This window comes from Rhynchophorus ferrugineus, unplaced genomic scaffold, assembly GCF_030347505.1.
Source record: "Rhynchophorus ferrugineus isolate W39M unplaced genomic scaffold, kcgeb_rfMv2 rfM6, whole genome shotgun sequence".
Classification (NCBI taxonomy): domain Eukaryota; kingdom Metazoa; phylum Arthropoda; class Insecta; order Coleoptera; family Curculionidae; genus Rhynchophorus; species Rhynchophorus ferrugineus.
In genome coordinates this window covers 18,565,257-18,589,031 of record NW_027472585.1, presented here as the reverse complement: position 1 = coordinate 18,589,031, position 23,775 = coordinate 18,565,257, and the positions used below count along the sequence as shown (strand labels likewise).

At 31.5% G+C, this 23,775-nt stretch overlaps 3 protein-coding genes across 4 annotated transcripts; all 3 read right to left on the bottom strand.

Annotated features, from left to right (window-relative positions):
* Window positions 1-349: 349 nt before the first annotated feature.
* Window positions 350-2,882, bottom strand: LOC143197900 (uncharacterized). Its single transcript, XM_076406700.1, has 2 exons — window positions 2,525-2,882; window positions 350-866 (listed from the first exon to the last, which is right to left on the bottom strand). The coding sequence occupies exons 1-2, from the start codon at window positions 2,740-2,742 to the stop codon at window positions 410-412; spliced, it is 675 nt and encodes a 224-aa protein (XP_076262815.1). The 5' UTR covers window positions 2,743-2,882; the 3' UTR covers window positions 350-409.
* Window positions 2,883-6,082: 3,200 nt separating this feature from the next.
* Window positions 6,083-6,778, bottom strand: LOC143197903 (uncharacterized). Its single transcript, XM_076406705.1, has 3 exons — window positions 6,598-6,778; window positions 6,405-6,527; window positions 6,083-6,346 (listed from the first exon to the last, which is right to left on the bottom strand). The coding sequence occupies exons 1-3, from the start codon at window positions 6,683-6,685 to the stop codon at window positions 6,228-6,230; spliced, it is 330 nt and encodes a 109-aa protein (XP_076262820.1). The 5' UTR covers window positions 6,686-6,778; the 3' UTR covers window positions 6,083-6,227.
* Window positions 6,779-6,903: 125 nt separating this feature from the next.
* On the bottom strand, window positions 6,904-23,761 carry LOC143197901 (uncharacterized). Of its 2 annotated transcripts, XM_076406701.1 has the most exons (5): window positions 23,584-23,741; window positions 23,363-23,512; window positions 16,284-16,433; window positions 12,419-12,550; window positions 6,904-7,065 (listed from the first exon to the last, which is right to left on the bottom strand). In XM_076406701.1, the coding sequence occupies exons 1-5, from the start codon at window positions 23,669-23,671 to the stop codon at window positions 6,983-6,985; spliced, it is 603 nt and encodes a 200-aa protein (XP_076262816.1). In that variant the 5' UTR covers window positions 23,672-23,741; the 3' UTR covers window positions 6,904-6,982. The 2 variants fall into 2 exon arrangements, with proteins under 2 accessions (XP_076262816.1, XP_076262817.1); XM_076406702.1 differs by lacking the exons at window positions 6,904-7,065; window positions 12,419-12,550 and adding an exon at window positions 15,503-15,719 and having other exon boundaries at window positions 23,584-23,761.
* Between the last annotated feature and the right edge of the window lie 14 nt (window positions 23,762-23,775).

The following is a 23,775-nucleotide window of genomic DNA, read 5'->3' as shown; positions in this document are numbered from 1 at the left end:
TGTATGTCAGTTATGTATTATAAACAAAACAATTAATATTTTCAAATAATATGTAAAAAGCTACATGCGTAATGCAAACCACTCAAAAAGAACTTCAGAAAATGTCACTAAAGTCCTACGCGGGATTCAGACTTCAGTCAGAATGTTTAGTGTAAACAAGAGGAAGCCTACCCCACCATATAACAAACTGCAGGTGTATTAGAAGGAAATATCTTGGAGCCAAGTCTAATCTGAATTAGATGAATGAATGATTAGATTTGCCGATAATGCAATATTCATAGATAATATTAATCATTTACATTAAGTTCACTACATAATAACTAATGCTAAAGAGAATAAAACTCATAAAGCTATTTAAGGGATCTAACAAAATATTTAATAAAAACTGAGTTGTTACATTTATTGCGATTTAATTTGATTTAATATTAAATCTTATAATTTTGTCATCATTCGCTAAATCACCAATACGTTCCAAATTATCCCACCAGTACCCCAGATTCCCATTTTTGATGAGCAGTTCCATCCATGGAGTCAATTCAGCATTGGTCTCTCTGAGGAACTCGTCAATCTTATCTCGGGCTACGTATTTAACTTCAGAAACCTCGTTGAAGTTCAGTGACAACTGAACGTCTTTCTTTATGATAATTATATAGGCGATCTCGTGCTCTCCATATTTTCCATCTCCAGGATCCTTGTAATGGATACGAGCGACATAGATTGCGTCATCCAGAGAAATTTCGTGAGGTTGTATACCAAGTTCATGATGGAGCTTTCGAATAGCAGCTCTTTTAACTCCGAGAGCGTTAAATTCTTCGTCTTCTTCTTCGATGTTTGCTAACGGGTGACTGCAGCATGTATTAGAGTATCTGTAATGATTAATTTATGCTTTATTTTGGTAACGCTGATTGCATTTCAATATAATATAATTTATTTGGGCGTTTATTATTTGCAATTTCATTTATTAAAATCAAATCAATTATTAAAGTTTGCAAACATGATAATTAAACATAGTTTCTAAGATAATAATACCTTTTTCTTCTTTTACCCGTTTTGTCACTAAACTGGATTAGCTGTTTATTTTCTAGGTTTAATTAGTAATTAATAATTTTTCTATTAACATAACGGTTCAGCATTGAAAGATTTTTTTTGTTCTGGCCTAAAACCAGGCGGTGGAATGCATGACGCATACCTGGTCGCGAAGACTTGCCCTGGAGTGACAGGTTGGACCGGGTTATGTGGGACTGCTTCTGGGCTTACCAATACACTAAACCGAAACCGCCTCACAGTTGATCCCTGTGGATCGCTATTGCTACTGCATTAAATTTGGGGATATGGCACCCGCTGATCGGGCAGCCGTTATTGGGCACGAGGGCCCGGCCATTCTATTTATTCGCGAACCTGAGTTAACACACAACTGGATACTGTTGTATGGGGGCAAAATTTATGACTATAGCGACGGATGAGGTCGTTTTAGCCTGGAAAAGGGGGGGAGCTTGGCGGTGACGCGGTGAGAACTTGAGCTGAGTTGTTGTTTGTGGAATGATTGAGATATGAAGTGCTTGATTTCTGGAGTGTCAGTTTCCCTATGAATTTGATTATTTCTGACAAATCAAGGAGCGTTAAAAATTCTTCTGAGGAGCTTATTTTGGAAAACTTGAAGCCGTTTCACCTGGTTGAGTGTAACAAATTTGAAGTAGACATCCGTAGAGGGTTACGGACCGAATTAACATCTTGTAAAATAAGCATTTGATGGAGATGGGAAGTCTGCTAGAACGGCAGATTAGAGAAGATACCAGGTTTGCTATCCCCGAACCTTTCTGGATTGCTTTGGATTTGGGATTGCCAACCGTACCGTCCGTTGGAGTGGAGACCTAGGTACGTGACGTTATCCAGCCATGGAATTATTGCAGTATGTAACGCTTCTTATCGAAAATGATGGCCTGGGTTTTCAAGTGGTTGATTTGCAACCTCCACCATTTGAACCACTTGACCGCACGATCGAGATGCTTCTGTAAACGTTCATGAACCGTAACTTGGAACCTGGCGGCCGTGAAGAAAGCAGTGTCGTCAGCATAAACCGCGACGTCAATGTGCTCTTTTCTCGGCAGATCTGAAATAAAGAGGTTAAATAAGGCTGGAGCCAGTGGGGAACCTTGAGGTATGCCAGCATACCATTGAAGGAATGAGGTTAGTTTGACAGTGATCAATCATCGATTCAACTTAGGTTCTTGAAACTCTGACGGGGTGCTCTAGTTCAAAAGATGACTTTGCGTCTCTTATTTGCAAGTGCTGGTCATTCTTGTGTTAATACATTATTCAAATTGCTCAATTGACACCATGACTTGCAGGTCCTATAACGATTCAAAAGTGGTAATTCTGATGCTAAATAGGAATAACAGCCTCAAAAGGACTCAGTTCTGTGAAAAAGTTTTCAATACATAAACGTTGGTTTAAAACCTGTTAAAGTAAAAATAGTACATTCAAGCATCTAACACAAATGTAATACTAAAAGAGTGTTACTTACCTATTGGGATATGTTACTTTGTAAGGTGATCGCTTCTGTAACAATAACTCTTCTTTACTGTTGAAAAGGAATACACTAAACGCTCTGTGGAGTTTTACGTTACCATCGTTCTGTACCAAATGGCACTGTTCTTTCGATGCAGAACCCAAGACTATATCGAACTCGTCGATCAAGAAACATTTCTCGTCTTGCAGATATTTCTCTTGAGTAGGGTCCATTGTGTAAAAATACCGAAAGCATTCTCGTATATCGAATGGGGGTTAGTACAGCTTTTATACAGCAATTTTAAATAACTAACAAAAGTAGGGAACATAAAGGAGATTTAAATTTCAAATACTCCAGATGTAGTAAGATTTGTTTGTTCGCATTTGGAGCAATGATTTATTTATTTAAATCAGTCGTAGGCATAATAAATATTTATATAGGTTGATTTATGCTTCAATGAACTTATACGTAGTTGATGAATTCACTAACAACATTGCTGATAACATCTTGTTATTAAGTTAAGAGTATTAATTATGAGGATTCTGTGTCTGTATTTCGTAAAATAGAAGGGTCATGACGTATTGTGACTAACGATGAAATGTGAATCTACTACGAGTGTACCAGTCGGAAAAGGTTATGCGTTAGTCTAGTGGAACCATCCACATCGATACCAAAACAAAATATTTATGGTCAGAAAAGGAAGGTGTATTAAGAGCTTATAAAATCGAACGAAACTGTTATTGCAGATGTCTACCGATGTCAAATGAATGACGCGTTGTTGCAAGAAGTACCAGCAATAGCGAGCAGCAGATGCAAAATCATCTTCTTACATGCCAACGCTTGGACAGACGTGCAAGTATTGTGAAAGATACATTGTTGCAGCTCGAATGGGGAGTTCTGTATACATAGTTCTTCATACATAGTGAATTCTGATTAATAACTGTTCAGATCGATACAGAGTGTTTTGGCTGGTACACGGTTCTAGAATGCTCAAGAAATGGAAAATGAATGGCTGATATAACCCACATAGTTTTTACGAAACGATATAGCCATGTTACTAGAAAAGTGAGAAAATGGAGAAAATGATAGACGATATATTGAATCAATTTATACATTGTATTAATATTTCTCAATTAATGTCTTCTAAAAATGAAAAAATGATCAGAATACATACAAGTACCTAAGAGATCTGTATTTAGAATGGAACAAATATGAAAAGTTACTTAATAGTGACTTGACCATCTCTTAAATAATTCACATATTTCTTCTTTGCTAATATAGCGACACTGATAAATGAATCGCTAGATATAATTCACTATATGAATCAAGCGTATGATAATAGTCCAGATGAATGTAATAAAGAATGACAAAAATATTGATTTATATTAAAATTAAAAGTAAGTTTACTGAGATTTTACCAGAAATAAAATCAAAAAAAAAAAATCAAAATTCGCTGTGTTAAGTCAAACAGCTTCAGAAACACTTCGTAAGATTGACGTCACTTGCCGTTTCCAAACTATCATTTTCACATTACATTTGAATTTTTTAGCGTAGGGATGCACAAAAATATCGATATAATTTTTTTTTAAATAAGAAATTTTTTTTTGTCCAAAATATAAATATGATATTTTTTTAGCTGATATTTTTCGATATTTTATCAGAACAAATTAAATATAAATTTGAATAAACCTTTAAAATTGGTATTTAATTTTAAATGTTTGGACGATATATTTTTTGTATGTATATAGTTTGTATGTGGTATATATATATATATATATATATATATATATATATATATATATATATACCACTACTATTTTAGCTTGCTTCGATTTTATTTGGATTATTTTTCTTATATTTTATCAGAATAAATTAAATATAATTTTTATCAAACCTTTAAAATTGGTACTTAATTTAAAATGTTTGGACTATTTAGGAAATTTAGAAACAGTATATATTTTTTAGACTAATATTTCACTACTTTTATTTTTTCCTAAAAATATCTATATATTTTTATGTAAAATATCGATATTTTTTATACTATATATTCGATATATTTTCGGTGGGCTAACACTCCTATTTTAGCGTGCTTTGATTTTATTTAGATTATTTTTCTAATATTTTATTAGAATAAATTAAATATAATTTTAATTAAACTCTAAAATTGGTACTTAATTTTAAATGTTTGAACTATTTAGGAAATTTAGAAACAATATATATTTTTTAGACTAATATTTCACTATTTCTATTTTTTCTTAAAAATATCGATATATTTTTTTTGTAAAATATCGATAGTTCTTATACTTATTGCAAAAAATATATCGATTTTTTTGGCCGATATATCGATATATCGATATTTAAAAAAAATTATATATATATATATATATATATATATATATATATATATATATATATGTATATATATATATATATATATATATATATATATATATATATATATATATGTGTATATATATATATATATATATATATATATATATATATATATATATATATATATATATATATATATATATATATATATATATATATATATATATATATATATAGAAATATCGATATTTTGCCGGTGGCTAACACTCCTATTTTAAAGTGCTTCGATTTTATTTAGATTATTTTTCTTCTATTTTATTTTTAGATTATTTTATCTATTTAGGAAATTTGAAAACAATATATATTTTTTGGACTAATATTTCAGTATTTTTATTTTTTCTTAAAAATATCGATATATTTTTTTGTAAAATATCGATATTTTTTATACTTATTGCAAAAATATATCGGTTTTTTTTGGCCGATATATCGATATATCGATATTAAAAAAATTATCTATATGTATATAGAGATATCGATATTTTTTGGTGGCTAACACTCCTATTTTAGCGTGCTTCGACTTTATTTAGATTATTTTTCTTATATTTCACAGTTAAAAAATTGGTTTTGTGCAACCAACGAAAAGAAAAGATAAATGAAAAAAATTAATGGGGATTTGTCAAGGCTAATAACCTAAATTTACCATTGATCGATTTGTCGATAATGCTGTGTGACCGTACTAGATCAAGATTAATCCTATAGATGCTAAGACAAACCAAAATTGTATCGATGAAGTGAACAACTGTATGATGATTATTTGAAGATATAGATGCTAATGTTTTTGACAGGGCTATTAAGATATTCATTTTAAAGAGTTGATAGTAACTACAACACAGAAAAAAATACAAATATGTTTTACTTAATTTATTAGTCCATATTTGTGTTTACAACATAAAAGTAAAGAACGTTCATATATACTGATATTGGATGCTCTGAAGTTGTTACAATTTTGGAAATAATCTTAGTCATGATACCTTTGTTGTAATGTGTAAATGAATCTTAAATTAATTATTTTTAATTAAATGCTATTTAAAAAATGTTAGTGAGTGTTAGTTCTTGAAATAGTTTGTACATATTTTAATATGTTTGAATATAGAGATATTTATTATTTTAATTAACATGATATATCAAACATATTTCTAATTTTATATTGAAAATACTGCGAAGACAAGTTTTAGTAATATATCATTTAAAAATTATTTTCTAATTTGAGAGAAATATGATTAATTTATTAAAATGTGGTCAAATTTCGACCACAGGGCGATCACCAGTACTTCATAAATATCCGCAGGTATAACTATTTAATATTAGTGTCTATTTAACAAATTCAAGACTTGATATTAGCAGAGCGGTAGGATATAGATAAAGTTTCTTCAAGTCCCTTGTAATATACGTTTCGACCATATGGATTGTTTTGGGTATATTGTCTGGTCATTGTTATATTCCCTATTAGATTAGAATTTAATCAAATCAAAAAATCCTGTAACAAATTGTAGAGTACTACCTGATCTGTCCATGCATTTGACATTTACGGTCAAAAATCTCTTATCATTTGTGGTTTCCGAACGCTTCTCACAATTGCTAGTGTTTGGCGGACATTGCAAGACTGAACATAAATAACTTCCCTCTGGAATTAGTGTTTCATATCATTACTTCTGATATATCACGATAATAAGACATATTTGTTGTGTACTCACCTGTGTCGTTATAAAGGCTTCGTCCAGAATTATGCTCCACAACCAGCATCATTATCATAAAGAAACGTATAGGTTTTAGATTAATCATAATTTATGAGCGTGTAAATAGTAAAATTATTTAAATACTAACCACGGAAATATTTAATACGTATTTTACGATTTTATATTAATTATCATCCGTAATAAACACACAGGCTATGTTTAAATGATAACCTTTGTTAAATTTATATGCAAATTATACATGTAGCAAATTTTAATATTTGTTTTTAAGTCGCTTAGATTTGTGCATTAAAAAAAAAACTTCGCTTTCTGTTTTATGTTTATATTGCAATGTACATCTTTTAAGTTTAATTTTCTGGTATTGTCCTTGTATTAATTCTGGATCTTAGTAGTTCTTTATATGATTAACGTAAGCATGTTGTGGTGGTATGTTGTTCTGTATAAAGTTGTCCATCCATATGATATTACCTGTAACAATATCGAATTAAAATTACAGAGTAAATTGAGATTAATGTTCAATATCTAGATGCCACTACAATCGAGTGTTTCCTTCCATTTTATTGATTTGTTTCAATCTCTATGCCAACACTCACGGAGGCATTTGATTGGTTTAACTTATTGGTTAACTATAGTTCATTTAATTGGTTATTCAATTCCTTTGGAGCGTTTCTTGTTTATTTGTTTTGGCATATGATTAACGTTTTGGTGACTACATTTTAATCATAATTAAATAGTTATAATGCATCATCGTTCAAAGCAGTGTTGTGTAGCCAAATATACAGAAAATAAAGAATTGAGACATTGTATTCTTTTCAAGAAGTCTCTGGCTCTATTTAAAAAATAGGTATGTGTGGTTATTAATTATGTATATGAGGTCTGTGATTAAGCATTGTTTTTAGCTGGTATTTATACAATTATATACATCGAGCATTGATATTATTATATATAAACATATAGTTTTTTTCAGAAAGTTTAACCTATTCTTCAATCAGTTACATATTGGTCATAGTAAAAACCCAATATGTTTTAAGTGGAACAAATTATTTTATAACAAACTCAATCAATATTTGAATATCCCAGATATTTGGAAGATGGCGGAAATTATAATGATCCCAAAACCTGAGAAGTCACCAAACGAAATAAAAGCCTATAGACCTATATCACTGCTGCCAGTAATATCTAAAGTTTTTGAAAAACTCTTGTTGAAAAGAATAAACCCGATTATAGAGAGAGAAAACTTAATACCAACACACCAGTTTGGGTTTATTAACAAGCACTCAACAATTGACCAGGTCCACAGAAGAATAGATGTTATTGAAAAGGCCTACGTAAAAAAAGTATGCTCACCTATATTCTTAGATGCAGCACAGGCCTTCAATAATATTTGGCATGAAGGCCTTGTTCATAAACTACAAAAAATGCTAGCAAAACAACACACCGAATTATTAAAATCATACATTACAATCAGAATGTTTACAGTCAAACAAGAAGAAGCTTACTCTACAATAAAAGAAGCTAAATCAGGTGTACCACAAGGAAGTGTACTTGGACCAGTGCTTTATCTACTATACACTTGTGATATACCACAAATGGAAAATATTATGATGGCTACATTTGCTGATGATACTGCGATTATAACTGTCGGAGACAATAGTGAAGAAGCCTCACGGAAATTACAATAGGCAAGTGACAATATAAATAATTGGACAAAGCTTGGGAAATAAATATTAATGAAAGTAAATCTGTACATGTGCAGTTCATAAACAGACCCTACAAGTACCAACGCTAAATATCTCGGAATGAATCTCGATGCAAAACTTCGCTGGAAGGAACGTATAAATAAGAAAAGAAAAGAACTGGAATTGAAATATAGGAAAATGTACTGGCTAATTGGAAGAAAATCATAATTATCAGTACATAATAAATTGCTATTATATAAGCAAATACTGAAACCTATATGACATACGGTGTTCAATTATGGGGATGTTATGCAAAAAGTAACATAAATAATATACAACTTTTTCAAAACATAGTCCTGAGAGGTATTATGGGTGCACTCAAATACTATAGAACTGATTACCTACATCGGGACCTTCAGTCACCGCAGTCACTCAAGAAATCAAGAGAATTGCAAGGGGACATGAGGAAATATTCCATTCTCATGAGAATATTGAAATATTGCAGCTTTTGGATACCACCAGAACAGGACTGACTCAAAAGAATCAAACCATCTGATCTTGTCTAGTATTGTGTAGTGAGGAGCATATATTAAAATATACAGCAGTGACATGTATCAACATTATATCACCAGATTCTCAGATAGGGCCGATATATACCTAGAGACCGGCTCCTAGTTATATACCTAGATTTAATTGATCATAAAGACAAATTGTAGGTTAGACGAAAAAGACTAGTAACAATGTATTAAATATATAATAGTAAATATTTGAATAGTCTGAAAGACCCTTAGGAAGATGGCTATTAAACTAGCATCAATGTTTTAAGAGGTACGTTTATTTAAATAAATATATTTTAACTAAGTATCCCGATCCACAAAATATTGTGGCTTAAGGATGCTTGACCAAACTAGCTATTCTAAATTACAGTAGAATGTATGGAATCAAAAATTATGATAAAAAAGTAATTAAAAACAATTTTTGTTTATAATCTTTTATGACTCTGTGGACTACCAAAATTAAATTAAGTTGATAGGGACAAAAGAGTACTGTTAGGTGGGGGTACGTATTACATTTCAATTTGTTGTTTAGTATAATATGACGTCAGGTAAACTCTTTTTAGCAACCAAATGCATCACAATAAAATACTTTCTTTACAGATGCCTATAATGGAAGTATAAACTAATCATTCAATATGCCCCGGTACTGACGAATAAATGGCGCTACCTTATAACCTAGTTCATACAATTGATGATATTTTGTCCGGATTATTATTTCCTTGTCGGTATTTCTGCCCCGAAAAGCATTATTTTTTTTTTGTACAACTGTCTTAGCTTTTTTTGAAAAATTAAGTGGCAGAGATGAAGAGGAAGGGGAACGGTTTCCTCAGGATATGAAATATTTAAAAGATAATATCAAAGTGTATTACGTGGGAGAAAGAGGTTTGGAAAATTTTTTACAGAAAAACAAAAAGAAAATATAAGAATTAAGCACTTTGTAATCGCATATTTGTAATTAATACGAATTATAAGAAAAAATTGAAGCTTGAATGGCTCTCCATTAGCAAACCTACTTGCCGGTTAATTTAATATTGACAGAAACAGGAAGAAAATGGAACATGTGAAGAACCATACCTTATTTATACACAGTATCAATTCAAGGGCGAGAATAACTGACGCCCCTCACTCGAATATGCCACCCAAAAGAATCTGTTATATATTCTAGAGCGTTATTGACACAAAATTTAACTTACATAAAAATATATTTATGGTCGAAAATCTTGAGAACGCCAACAAAGCAAGATCCAAACCAAGGGAATCCCCATGAACACAATATGTACCCTAAGATCATTAAGGGCAAAATCGAAAACCAAGATTTGGAATACCCAAGAGGCAAAATCTTATTTAATAAGTCTTCGAGCCTCACAAAAATGTTCATAAGCAACAATCTCCAGAACTAGTTGTCAACAATAAAACCCACAGTAGGCATGAGTTTTTCGTTTTGGAAAACGACTAAAACAATAAAGAAACCTAAAGCTCAAATAACTTTTATTTGAGAACAACATAGGAGGGCGGGAAAGATCAAATGAAGGAAAAGCCAGTACCTTTGCTGAGTATCTAAGTAATATAACTCAACCATTTTTTTTGTTCTGGCCTAAAACCAGGCGGTGGAATGCATGACGCATATCTGGTCGCGGAGTCTTGCCCTGGAGTGACAAGTTGGACCGTGTTATGTGGGACAGCCTCTGGTTTTACCACTACCTGACCTAGCGCCATCTTCTAACCTAGTTCCTACATGATATTTTGTTTGGATTTCCTTGTGGTATTTCTGCCATGAAAAGCATTCAGCATGTTTGAAGGTGGCACAAATAAGTATACTTAGAAAGCCTGACAAACCAGCAGAACAAATTGGATCTTACAAGCCTATAGCCCATTTTATAGAAAAGGCGTTTGAAGAAAATAAATACTGCCCTACAATATTTCTGGATGTCTCACTAGCTTTTGATAGGATATTGTTTTTGGGACTGACTGATGGTTGGAATCGTATTTTATTGAAAGGAAATATAGAATTTTGCATGAAGAGATATTTTCAACCTTTAAACCTGTTTTGCTTGGGGTTCCGCAGGCTAATGTTTTGGGACTATTCCTATATCTGTTCTACATTGCTGAAATCCCAATAAAAAACAATCGTCCTTGGAATATTTGCCAGCGATACAGTTACTATGGCTAAAGACATATCTCTATAAAAGGATGTATAAGTGGCAGTCAACAAGATCTACAAATGAACTAGAATCCATGGCAACTTTGCATTGCACTGAAGTAATAAAAGCTAATTTTATTACGATTATGATATCATTATAGTGAAAAATCTAGGTATCCATCTCGATGGCAGTTTAAATTGGAAACATCACGTTACATAAAAATCAGAGCAGATCAGACTCAGAATCAAGAAATTGCGGTGGATAGCCTGAAGATACTAACTTGACCAAAACTTTTAAGGAGATTGCTTTATCAGTTATAAAGTCTATTTGGACATAAGGGATTCAAATATGGGGTTGTACTAAATCATCAAATTAATTCACAATCTAATGATGCCAAAACAAAATTCTTTGATTAATTACTATTGTTTATACCCACGTAAACAACCTCTAAGTCCGATGGATTTACGAAGTTATCCAAGATTTCGCCTTAAAGTACGAAATATCTAAGCTTATTTATCTATTCACAACATTATTTTAAGTACTACCAACTGATCACTTTGAAGTCGGTAGTGATTTCCTTATTTATTATTTTGAAGTCGGTTCATTTTTTTTGTTAAAAATATTCTATTGTTCTCTTTTTAGTGATAGATATTTAGTCAATAAATTACGCAGTTATTTTATTAAGTATTACAATGGGTAGGCCAAGTAGAGGCGCCGCCCGTATGAGGAGAATTAGAAATAAAGAAACAATGGTTGGAAAATGAGGAACGCTTCAGGCCCCGGTTTCCACTACCTAGACAAGGTGATTTGATAAATATTCTCTTCAAACTAGAACAACAAAAGTTGTTGCGCCCCTGTCGGGAATCAAACCCGCGAACTCCGCATGTGAGTTGGACGCTGTGCCCATTACACCATAGAAGCAGTTACCTGCGGTATTTCTACGCTTTTTCATATGATATATTTAGTGCTTAAAGAGCAAACTGAATGGCTTTTAGAATGAACTACTTCCAATTTTCCATCACATCAGTTCGGCAATTACATTATACCTAAATATCTGATTTTTTTAGATAAAAAATATGTGAAAACTTTGTACATGCCTTAGGAATGGCTAGTTTTCCCTCGATTTCCCCCTTCCCCCACCTGATTTGGTTCCAATAGGACCACCTCGGAAGTGTATTTTTCGAATAAAAAAAGAATTTTGAACATTAGTCCATAAATGACGGAGAAATCGGTGAACATACATTAAAAAATGTACAGCCGAACCTTCTCCTTTCTTGAAGCCGGTTAAAAAATTAGAGGGACGCTGGAAGTTTAATCAACGGATTTAAGCGATTTATTGGTGTTATCTGCTGTATTATAAAATATAAAGATCTGTATAGCTGAAAGTAATAGGATATGTTAATTACAAAAAGATAGAACGGTTTTAATAGAGTTACACAAATACCTTGCGTATTTTTACAAACTATTTTCACAAATAATTTTGTGCGCTGTTCACTGGAGGTCTTCAGGTATTTCTCACATGATTCCGTATTTTCTGGACAAGGCATTGATTTACAGGTGTCTCCGGTAAATGTATCTGAAATAATGTATTGAATTAAACAATATTGCATATTAAACTTCTTAATGTTTAAATTAAAACTAAGAAGTCCTAACAGACTATCATCTGGTTTTAAAATTTTTAAAATACTTTAATCGCCGCTAGATTTATATTTGTTTTGTTTATAACTGCTTTAAAATAATTTCGATAGCACTTTGAGATTATATATTATTCTTAACATAAGAAAAACTATATTGGGTCTTTGTGTGTAGGTTGTTCATTTTCTCATTTTTAAAATGCATTTATTGATACAAATTGACACTATATATAAAAGATGAAATGTTTTCTTTAATTTAGTACAACTTTTTCATATTTTTCTGGCAACATAGCGATATTGTATTTTATAAGTCTTCGAAATAATTAAAGAGCTAATGCTCAAATAACTTTTATTAGGGACAACATAGGACGGCGGAAAAGATCAAATAAGGGGAAAGCTAGTACATTTGCTGAGTATCTAAGTAATATAATTCAATAATTTTTTTGTTCTGGCCTAAAACCAGGTGGTAGAATGCATGACGCATACCTGGTCGCGGGACTTGCCCTGCAGTGACAAGTTGGACCGGGTTATGTGGAATTAACTCTGGGCTTACCAATACACTAAACCGAAGCCGCCTCACTGCTGCTGCATTAAATTTGGGGATATGGCACTCGCTGATCGGGCAGTCGTTATTGGACACGAGACTGAAACTGGATATTATCGTATGGGGGCAAAAGTTATGACTGCCGCGACGGATGAGGTCGTTTCTGCCTGAAAGAAGGGGGGGGGGGTTAGCGGTGACGCGATGCTAAGAATATTTCCCAGGACAATGAAAAATTGCCAAAGTCGTAATCATGCCCAAATCAGGCAAAGCACTACAGGATAGGACAACAAGCCACCAGGAAGGACAATAAGCCTCCTACAAGTAATTATTGAAATAATTGAAAAATCATTCTAAACGGAGTGAAGCAGCATTTAAGTACACCACACGTAGACGTAAGAATTACACTGCGACCCTTTCAACTAGTGACGATAATAACACAAAATAACTGCGATCTACACTGATGACACTGTCGTTTTTAAGTGTATTTTGATCCAAAACTGCTTCGTTCCAACTTCATCACAATCTGAATAATATCGAGTAATGGTTTTACCAATGGAGAACAAAAGCAAACTAAACCAAGTTTACTCATGGTACTTGGATTTGGAAAGGAACGTAAAAGAAGAATATGTAAAATTTTTGAGCCTTTACTTGGATCGTAGGTTTATTTGGTAGAAGCACATCTGGACCAAGCGTAAACAAATCGACAGCAGGCTCCGTAGTATAAATTGGCTAATAGGGCGCCAATTCTATTTTAGAAATGAGAGCAAGATGAAGGTATGCAAATCCTTAATTTGCTTCAATCCTTCATTCCTAAAGTCGATGTCGAGTTAAGAGGAAAACAGCACGTGAGGCGCATGAGATGCGCCAACAGAGTGAAGACTTCTAATTAAAAAATACAACAACAGACACTTTAAAAGAGGGAAAATACAGTGTCGTATTGTTTTTAAATAGATTGCCATGGCCCAGAATAGAGAAAGAAAAAAAACTGGCCAACAGTGAAGGTCAATTGAAAAGTGATAGGTCCTGGCCTGCTAAACTGGCTTGCTTGCTTAAACTAGAGTTAAATCCATACGTTTTTAGTTAGCCCTAACCCTCAAAAGATGCGTGTATAAATTTGACAGCTGTCGGATCGTTACTTTGTGAATTTTGAGTGAAACAACTTTTATTATTGTGAAAAAATAGATAAAAAGGAATTTTGCGTGTTGATAAAATATTGCTTTAAAAGGGAAAAATACAGTTGAAGCAAAAACTTGGCTTGATGACAAGTTTTCAGACACTGGCCCAGGAAAAGCAACCATCAAGGGTTGGTATGCCAAGTTTAGACATGGTGAAATGATCAGCGAAGACGGTAAAGGCAGTCGACACGTAAAAGAGGCTGGTACCGACAAAAACGAATGAAATAGCAGACACTCTAAAGATATCAACTGAACGTGTACATTATATCATGCACAAATATTTGGGTATGAAAAAGCTCTGTGCAAAGTGGGTGCCGCGCGAGCTCACTTTTGACCAAAATCAACGACGAGTTAATGATTCGGAGCAGTGTTTGAAGATCAAACATAATAAACCCGAGTTCTTGCCTCGATATGTGACAATGGATGAAACATGGTCCATCATTTCACTCCGAATTCCAATCGAGAGTCATTCGAGTGAACTACACACGGTGAACCCGCTCCAGAGCATGGGAAAGTGCATCAGCAGCATCGGCGTCTGTATATTGGGATGCGCATGGAATAATTTTCATTGACTACCTTGAAAAAAGGAAGGATCATCAACAGCGACTAGTACGAAGACTGGTTGAAGAAAAAGAAAGTGCAGCTTCACCAAGATAACATACCGTCATAAGCCAATAAAAACGATGGCAAAAATCCATGAATTCGAATTGCTTCGAATTGCTTCGAAGGCTTCGAATTGCTTCCTCATCCACCGTATTCTCCAGATCTGGTCCCAGCGACTATTTCCTGTTCTGAGATCTCAAAAGAATGCTTGCTGGGAAGAAATTTCCGTCGAACGAAGAGGTGATCACTGAAACCGAGGCCTATTTGTTTATGTTTTGTGTAACTAACATTTATCCCATATTTTAAATTTGAAGAATCTATTGCAATATTTCAGAGACACATTCGCTTTATTATCCTGAATATAGTTATGTATAATATTTAATTCATGTATACTTACATATATCGCTTGAAGATACATTTAAATAAAATATGTACATTAATAATATTGTAAATATCATTATGTTCTACTGTAGTATCAAGACAACTTATTTTGATTGTTTATTTGGAACTGAACCCGATGATCTTTGTTCATTTTGTTTTTTCCAATCATATCTCGGCTAAATGAAACGCTGTTTATCTGAACATTTTTATTTCACTGATAATACTACATAATGAAAACGATATAGAGGTGTTTTACTTTAAAATTTCGGGATCAGATTTCGTCCATTCTTACTTTTATTATTGGTATTGGTAGAACGCTTGAATAAAATGTATTTCGCATTTGATTTGAACCGTTTTGGTCACAATTGTATGGGTAAAGTGACGTGTATGTATCAGCTTTTAGAATTTCTAAAAACAAAACAATAAGCATTTAAATAAATTAATTAATATAAGGCTGGGGAAAAGTAATTTTACTTTTAAACTCGTATTTCGCAAGAAAATTTCATAGATATAATTTCATAGCCATTACATTCTTGTTGAAAATAAACAAAATTGAGCCATTTTGAAACGAGCGGTTGAAAAAGAGCGGTCCACATTAAAGATTTTCATTCAATCATGATTAGAATAACGACTAGAAATGGTCATTAGGAAAGGCGTTTTTTCCATCACGATGGACTACATATATTATGAACACATATATCATATATCAGTGACTCGGCAACAATTGAGAAAGGTTGGTTAAGACCTTTTGATGATGAATCATGGCCCATGGCGTTGAAATAATATTCATCCTTACCCTCAATTACTTCCTTTTACATCTTAATTTTTATTTTTTGCCTTAAAAGTAATAAACGATGAAAACTAATGAGTATTTAAATAGAGGCTTCATAAATAGTGCTAAGTTATTCGAAGGTCTTCATTCCTATTGTGTAATAATCATTAGTGATCATGTTAAGAAACAATCTTGTTTACCTGTCCCATTTAAGCATTGTATCAACGAGGTTATTTTATTTTCATTTCTTGTTATAGAAGTGGTAGTTTCGACGTAACAATTTGTAGATCCTTTTGGACAAAGTAGCTTGTCTCCGTTTAGGTATCCGCAATACCATGCCCAATTAAACCCTACAAAAATATGTTCATTAATTATAAAATTCAGGTTTCAGAAAATCTTATAGTTTATCCTACCTTGCATTAATGTGTATGTTTTAGCATCATTATTCGTTATTGTTGTTGAGGCTATAATTCCAACAATTATTAATGTTACTAATTTCATTTCAAAGAGAAGCGTAGTACTTTAGTTCGTGTGTAGTCCGAATTCTCTGCTTGCCATGTAATATCGGAACAAATAAGAAAATTACTACATAAACCTTGACCTCTGATAATGATATTCTTTAACAAAAGCATATTTGCAACGCGAGAAAGTCAATATTTGATTACTATTATTTTGTTCAACTCAAATATTATCAAAAAAACAAAACCACCTTTTTTGCATAACTCTAAAACCAACTGGCCATTATTTAGAGAGAAACTAGACAGTCTAATATCCCTAAATGTACCTCTCAACACTGAAAAAACAAGTGGTAACATGGTACGAAACTCCTAATAGCGCGACATATCAAAAGTTTAATTATATTTCATCGACAGTTAAACAAAAAACTGTTGAAAAGAGGAAACTGCGAAAAACATGACAACACATAAGAACAGAAGAAAACAAGAGAAAATTCAACAAGGCATCAAAAGTGTTGAAAGAGCTAATAAATAACGATCAAAATCAAGGAATTCAAAAATATTTAGAAAACTTAATGCCAACTGATGCAACGGGATATTCTCTCTGGAAAGCAACAAAAAAGATTAAGAAACAACAACGACATAAACCACCCATTAAAATTGATAATAGTACCAGGGCAATGATAAAGATAAAGCGGAAAACTAAACACTTAATAATTGTATTTAATCCGTACCTATCTGAAATATTCGTAACAGAAGAAAATTATATAGTTAACATTCTTAGCACTCCATTTCAAATGGTTTTGCCACATGAGAAATTTACTGTTAAGGAAATAAAAGAAACAATAAATAGTTAAAGAAATCAATGCTAAAAAAGCTCATGGTTTTGACTTAATTCTAAGAGAGCTCTCAGCAAAGTGCCTGAAATCAATAACGTTTATATTTAATGTCGTGTTAAGACTAAATTACTTTGCTAGCATTTGGGAAGCGGCTGAAATTACCATGATTCTTATACCTAGGAAAAAATCAGAAGACGTCTCCTCTTGTTACCCCTGATCTCTAAAATTTTTGAAAAACTATACATTAAAAGACTCAAAGTAATCATAGAAGAGATAAATATTATTCCAAACCACCAATTTGGCTTCCGTAATAAACACGGAATAACAGAAGAAATACATAGATTTGTTAACAAAATTAATAAAGATCTAAATGATAAAAAATAGTGCTCCGCTGCTTTTCTGGATATATCTCAAGCCTTCGACAAGGTATTGCACACTGGACTGCACGTTCACACACTTTCAAACATAACATGACAATATGACATTTCCTTTAGACACCTTCTATTTTTTTTTTATATTTTCAAATATGTAATATCAGAAATTTGTATGTAGAAACCTGTACACATATGACCATTTTTCAATCTCACCTTTACTATAATATTCAAACAAATCTTCTTTTCAGATTATTTAACTTAAATATCCTGTTGTTCTATAGCAATTTATAAAACCAGTGCTGCGAAATTAGAATAATTTATTAATACTCCTGACGTTATACATATATTTTAGAAATTTTTTTTTTTCGAATTTGTCTACTGCTAATTTTCTGTATTAAATATTAAATAATTATATTACATAAAATTAACTTGAAAAATGCCTTCTAACCACAACTCTCGTCTGTAAACAACAACGCGTAGCTGTGAAATTTGATAAGCTGGTTTCGAATGAATGCGCATGAGCAAGCAGCACATCTTGTGCACAAACGGTCGAAAAGGAAAAATTTACAAGGGTTTGTTTTAGTTAGTGCCACCGCTCGAGAAATGCCCAGTCCAGACAGCGTCTCGATAGAAAATGAATAAAAAAACAGCACTATAACATATATCTTAATAAGAAGCAGGTTAGCTTTCTGTAAAAAAATGTACACTTGTAATAAGCATATAATAGATAGATAATTGTATTTGCATCCCCAAAAGCAATGTTAGATAGGCATTTACTCTTGGACTTCGTTAAGGGTAGTTTTGAATTCCTTACTACAATGTCCTTGACACACACACGCTGACGGTGATAAATTTGTAATGTGTTTAATCCAGATAATATAGTATTTACTTTAAACGATATGTCCTTTCTGTAAGATGTAAGTACACCTATTTTTCGACGTAAAATGAAGATATCCTTTTATTTTATCAGGTTCAGAATGGCTGCAAACACTTAAAACAAAACCACTTCGAACAGCAAACTTAATCAAATGTTTTGGTTCTAACAATTTAAACTAGCCAATCACACGTTGCAATCGCAGCTGAACCTCTGATTCAACCGGGCGAATCATTTCCCCAAGGTTGCTGTACAGTCGAATTTTTATTTTAGTATTTAGACATTGTTTATATTATTGTATTAGATGTAAATGTAAAATTTATTAAGATTTTTCGGTAAATTTTATTGGTATTAACAGTTAAAATTAATGTTGTAGAGAATATTAGAAATTATAAAATAGTTTATAGAATTTTAAATCCGTATTTGTTGGTGAGTTGTTACTCTTATGTGGGGTACAAGACAAAGTAGAAAGCCATTGACGATTAAGCTATAGAAGACAAATTAAAGACGATCTATCTGCAAAGGTAAGATTCTAGAATATTACATAAAATAGTAACCTTGAATTAAATAATAATAACAAAATATGACAGGTATTATAAATAAGTAAAGAACAATGCAATTTTATTTTAAAGTGTAGGTAAAGAAATTATTCTTTTATCAAATAAGGTTGAGGTTATTTATTATATTTCAATGCATATTTTAGGTGAAAAATATGGATAAAGGAGAAAAATTATATGAATACTTAAATGAAGTAAAATTAACTACATAATTGGCATATATGAGACATATGGGACAAATAAAAGAAGTTATGAATTACTAGCAGTAACTTAATAAATATTTTAAACAGCTGATAAATATTAATGTGTTAAAAACCAGTGCAATAAAATATAAAACTATAAGACAATTTAATTCATAGTTCATTTAGTAATTGTAGATACATTAACATAATTTCTATATAGTAAAAAATAATCTGTCCATTTTTGTTCGTTTTTGTTTTAGTATACGATATTACTTCATATAAAACTTATATTACTTCATTTAATTTTCCATATTTATGCTTATAACATAAAAGTAAAGAATCATATATACTTATATTGATGCCCAGAAGTTGTTACAGTTCTGAGAATAATCTTAGATATGATTCTTTTGTTATATTCTTTAGTGGCGTAGTAATTTAAACTTATCAATGTTTTGCTAAACATGGAAATTTAATGGACATTAGAATTAATAAAATATCATTTAAAAAAAGGTAGTAAGTGTTAGTTCTTGAGATAGTTTGCTTATGTTTTAATATACAGACGTTTGTTACTATAATTAACGTTATGTATCAAATATATTCCTTAATTTATATTGAAAAATTGTCAAAATGAATTGTAGTAACATTAATATATCATTTTTAAATTATTCTCGTTACTCGATTATAAGAAACATGATTAATTTAATAAATTGTGTCGAATTTCGACCACAGCTCGATCACTAGTAGAGATAATTCACTTCCAAATATTAGATCTCGTCCATTGTTACTGTCATCACCTGCATCTGCTGAACGGTTTTATTGTATTGTTCCGGTTTGTTGGATACTTTTTGGTTACAATTGCATGGGTAGGATGAGGTAAAGTTATGAAATTTAAGGACTTCTAAAAGAGATAATAAATATTAATATGAATTCGTTTTGACATAGTGTATGGGTTGTTAGATAGTTTGTTCATTCAAAAGTTATAACAAAAATTCCGGGCAAAACAGTGTTAGCTGATTTAAAAGTGCGTTTTATTTATAGTGATGTTTGCGCTAGTCTCACAATCTGCTTCCTCATTTTCATTAAGTTTGGGAAATACAAACATAAATATAATTAATCCCGTACAGGCCTTTTTTATATATTAATGCAAGTATAACAGAACAGTAGTAATAAATTGATTTGTGAATTAAGATTGTACTAAACATATCGAGTGTAAGATGTAATTAGAAAAAATGCATTAAGAATATTACAACCGGAGTCGGCCAAAATACATTAAAGCAAATTTAATTGAATTTCAAATTAGAAAATACTGTCACCTGTGTGTTTAAAATACAAAATACAATATTTTAATAATTTTTAACTAAAGTTCAAAATACAAATTAGAATATATTGTTGCCTATATATATAGCCTCTTGTTGGGGAATTAAGGAAACCTGCTATATTCGGATACCGTTCAAAGAAGACAAACTTTTTGTTTTTATCTATTAGAGAATCTAATTAATTCTAACTCCATTTTTGATGTATGTGGTTGATCACTGTTTCTGGCCCCAAAACCATAAAGTCATCATCTCCTTTACTTTCCAGAGGTTCCAGAATAAAGTATTGTGAATAATCGTCGATGGCCCATATTATGTTTCCAGCAAACTAATATCCCCTTAGAACCCATAACGAGTGTGTTAGTGTAAAGTATCCTGAAAGACTACTAGTGCATCGCAATGCACTCGCCAAAGAGTTAAATGTGCGCGATGACAGTGAAGTACATAGGCTCAAACACAAACAACCATTCGAACTGATTAATAGACACATAGAGATTGAGATTTAATAATCTGTAGAATAACTTAGAATAGTCTTTAGAATAAGTTAGCATATACTTTATAATAAGTTAAAATAGCATCTAAAATAAGATTTAGATCATAAGTTGTACAGCAGATCTCTTACTGAAGTGATCTTCTACATGTCAGGATAGTTATATTATATAACGGAAATCATATAATAATACTTATTGCCTTAGGAGATTAATAAAAAAATCTTCTTTACTTTGTATCTTCTTCGTCTTCTTAATCTTCTTTGTTTTGATCCTTTCTGGTAATTAATCTGGCTTTTTGTAATTAGGGTAACATGACGACAATATGGTTTAATTTATTTAAGATGACAGTTTCAAAAACTTATCAAATCATTTTATTAATATCCCTTGTAGATGTTGTCCAATAATAGTCAAATGATTAAGTTATAATCCTTAAACTTAGACATTAAATTAGGCAGAAGTCTAGCATAGTAACAACTGTTGCCCTGAGTGTAGTCTAAATCTTCAGCAATTAGTTTCAATACTAAATGATCTTCTCCAACTATTCTAGTTCTGTGGCCGAGAAAGTGTTAGGTACTCGGGGTCTGATGTTTCTTACTCTGGTTTAAATTATATACATTTGATAATGGAAATGATATTATCCTCAACTTTTAGTAGTTCTCTATTATATCAAATTACCTTGTAATATTTTAATAACCATGTGCAACTATATAAGATATAAAGTACCTTACAAACTCTGTGTTTAGACATACTTTAACATGTCAACACGTTACAATTTTTGAACTAGATCTCTGCTTAGTTTCTTTTACGTTATATGAGTTCTGTTCAAAGTGTTTGATATTTTTGTTTGCCATAACACACATATCAGGCTGTAAAAACTTGAAAAAATATCACACTGTTCAATCAAATATGTGTCACTTACCCTTAACTTGATAACGTATAGCCCGCAGAACTATATATTTACTGTATAGGAAATCAAATATTTGATGTTGACTATATGCAGTACTGAACAGCAATGAAAGTTCAGTGAGTTCAGTTAGAAACTCATTTGTCATTCGAATCTTAGTAGAAATATATACTGACTTCATGCACACTTATCCGACTAAACCAATAACAATATTTTAGGTATACTTTTTTTATATTATTAGGTAACTGAAAAAAGATCAAAATTGTTAGGGACAAATGACGTCTAATCTCAAATGTTATCAACAGTGTTATTTACCTCGATATTAGGTTAATTATACTTTAGACATAATTAAAAGTACTTCAAATATTAAATACTTACATTATTATGGTCTTTATATATTTAATGTATAGGATATCAAATATTTGATATTAACTTTTAGTAATCTAACTAAGATGGGATTTGATTGACACTTGTTTAAGCCTTGAATCTAATTAGCATTTTTCTTTATATTTTGAGTATATGCAGTACTGGACAGCAATGAAAGTTCAGTGAGTTCAGTTAGAAACTCATTTGTCATTCGAATCTTAGTAGAAATATATACTGACTTCATGCACACTTATCCGACTAAACCAATAATAATATTTTAGGTATACTTTTTTTATATTATTAGGTAACTGAAAAAAGATCAAAATTATTAGGGACAAATGACGTCTAATCTCAAATGTTATCGACAGTGTTATTTACCTCGATATTAGGTTAATTATACTTTAGATATAATTAAAGATACTTCAAATATTAAATACTTACATTATTATGATCTTATTGAAGTAAATAAATGATCAATGTATTAGTACTAGTTTAGTATAGTATAGTTTGAACTGATTTTCTAGCTTGGAACAAAAATACACAACTTGTTTGGGAGTTATATGGATGTACAATTATATTAGGAATCCTAACGTCATCGATACACGTACACTGTGTAACATATAATGTCTAACTACAATAAAAATTATTAAAATAATATATAAATAAGACCTGTATGCACATAAACCGTCCAGCGTGACCAAAACAACTACGTCAAGTGGATAATTGGAACTCTTTAGCACGCATTTGGCAGTTTAATTTTTCTTTTAAATCGATTTTTTGCAGAAATAACTTTTATTCCTTTTTTCAAAAATCATTGAACCTAGTATGAATATATTTATCGACGTTTTAGTGGTGCGAAATATTCAAATATCTTCATTACGATTGTTCAATTAGTATTAGATGATCATGTTAAGAAACACGTACGTGATCCGTTTAAACATTGCAGAAACGAGGAAAGTGTCTTCTCATTATCTGTCGTAGAAATGCAGGTATTGACACTACAATAATTTGATCCTTTAGGACAAACGATCATATTCCCATGTCGGTCTGCACAAACTGTTACCCATTTTAAACCTATAAAAATATTTTAGTATTTTATCGATTATTCGATTCAGATTAAAATGTATTCTTATATGCTATCCTACCTTTGATGAATGTGTAAGTTTTGGCATCATTAAATGTTACTATCATCCAACCAACGATTCCAAAAATTGCTAATGTTGGTATATTCATTTCAAAGGGAAACGGAGAACGTCGTTAGTTGGTGTGTAGTACGAGTTTTCTGTTTGCTATATAATTTCAGAACAAATTGTTATATAAACCTTGATAACGCTGGC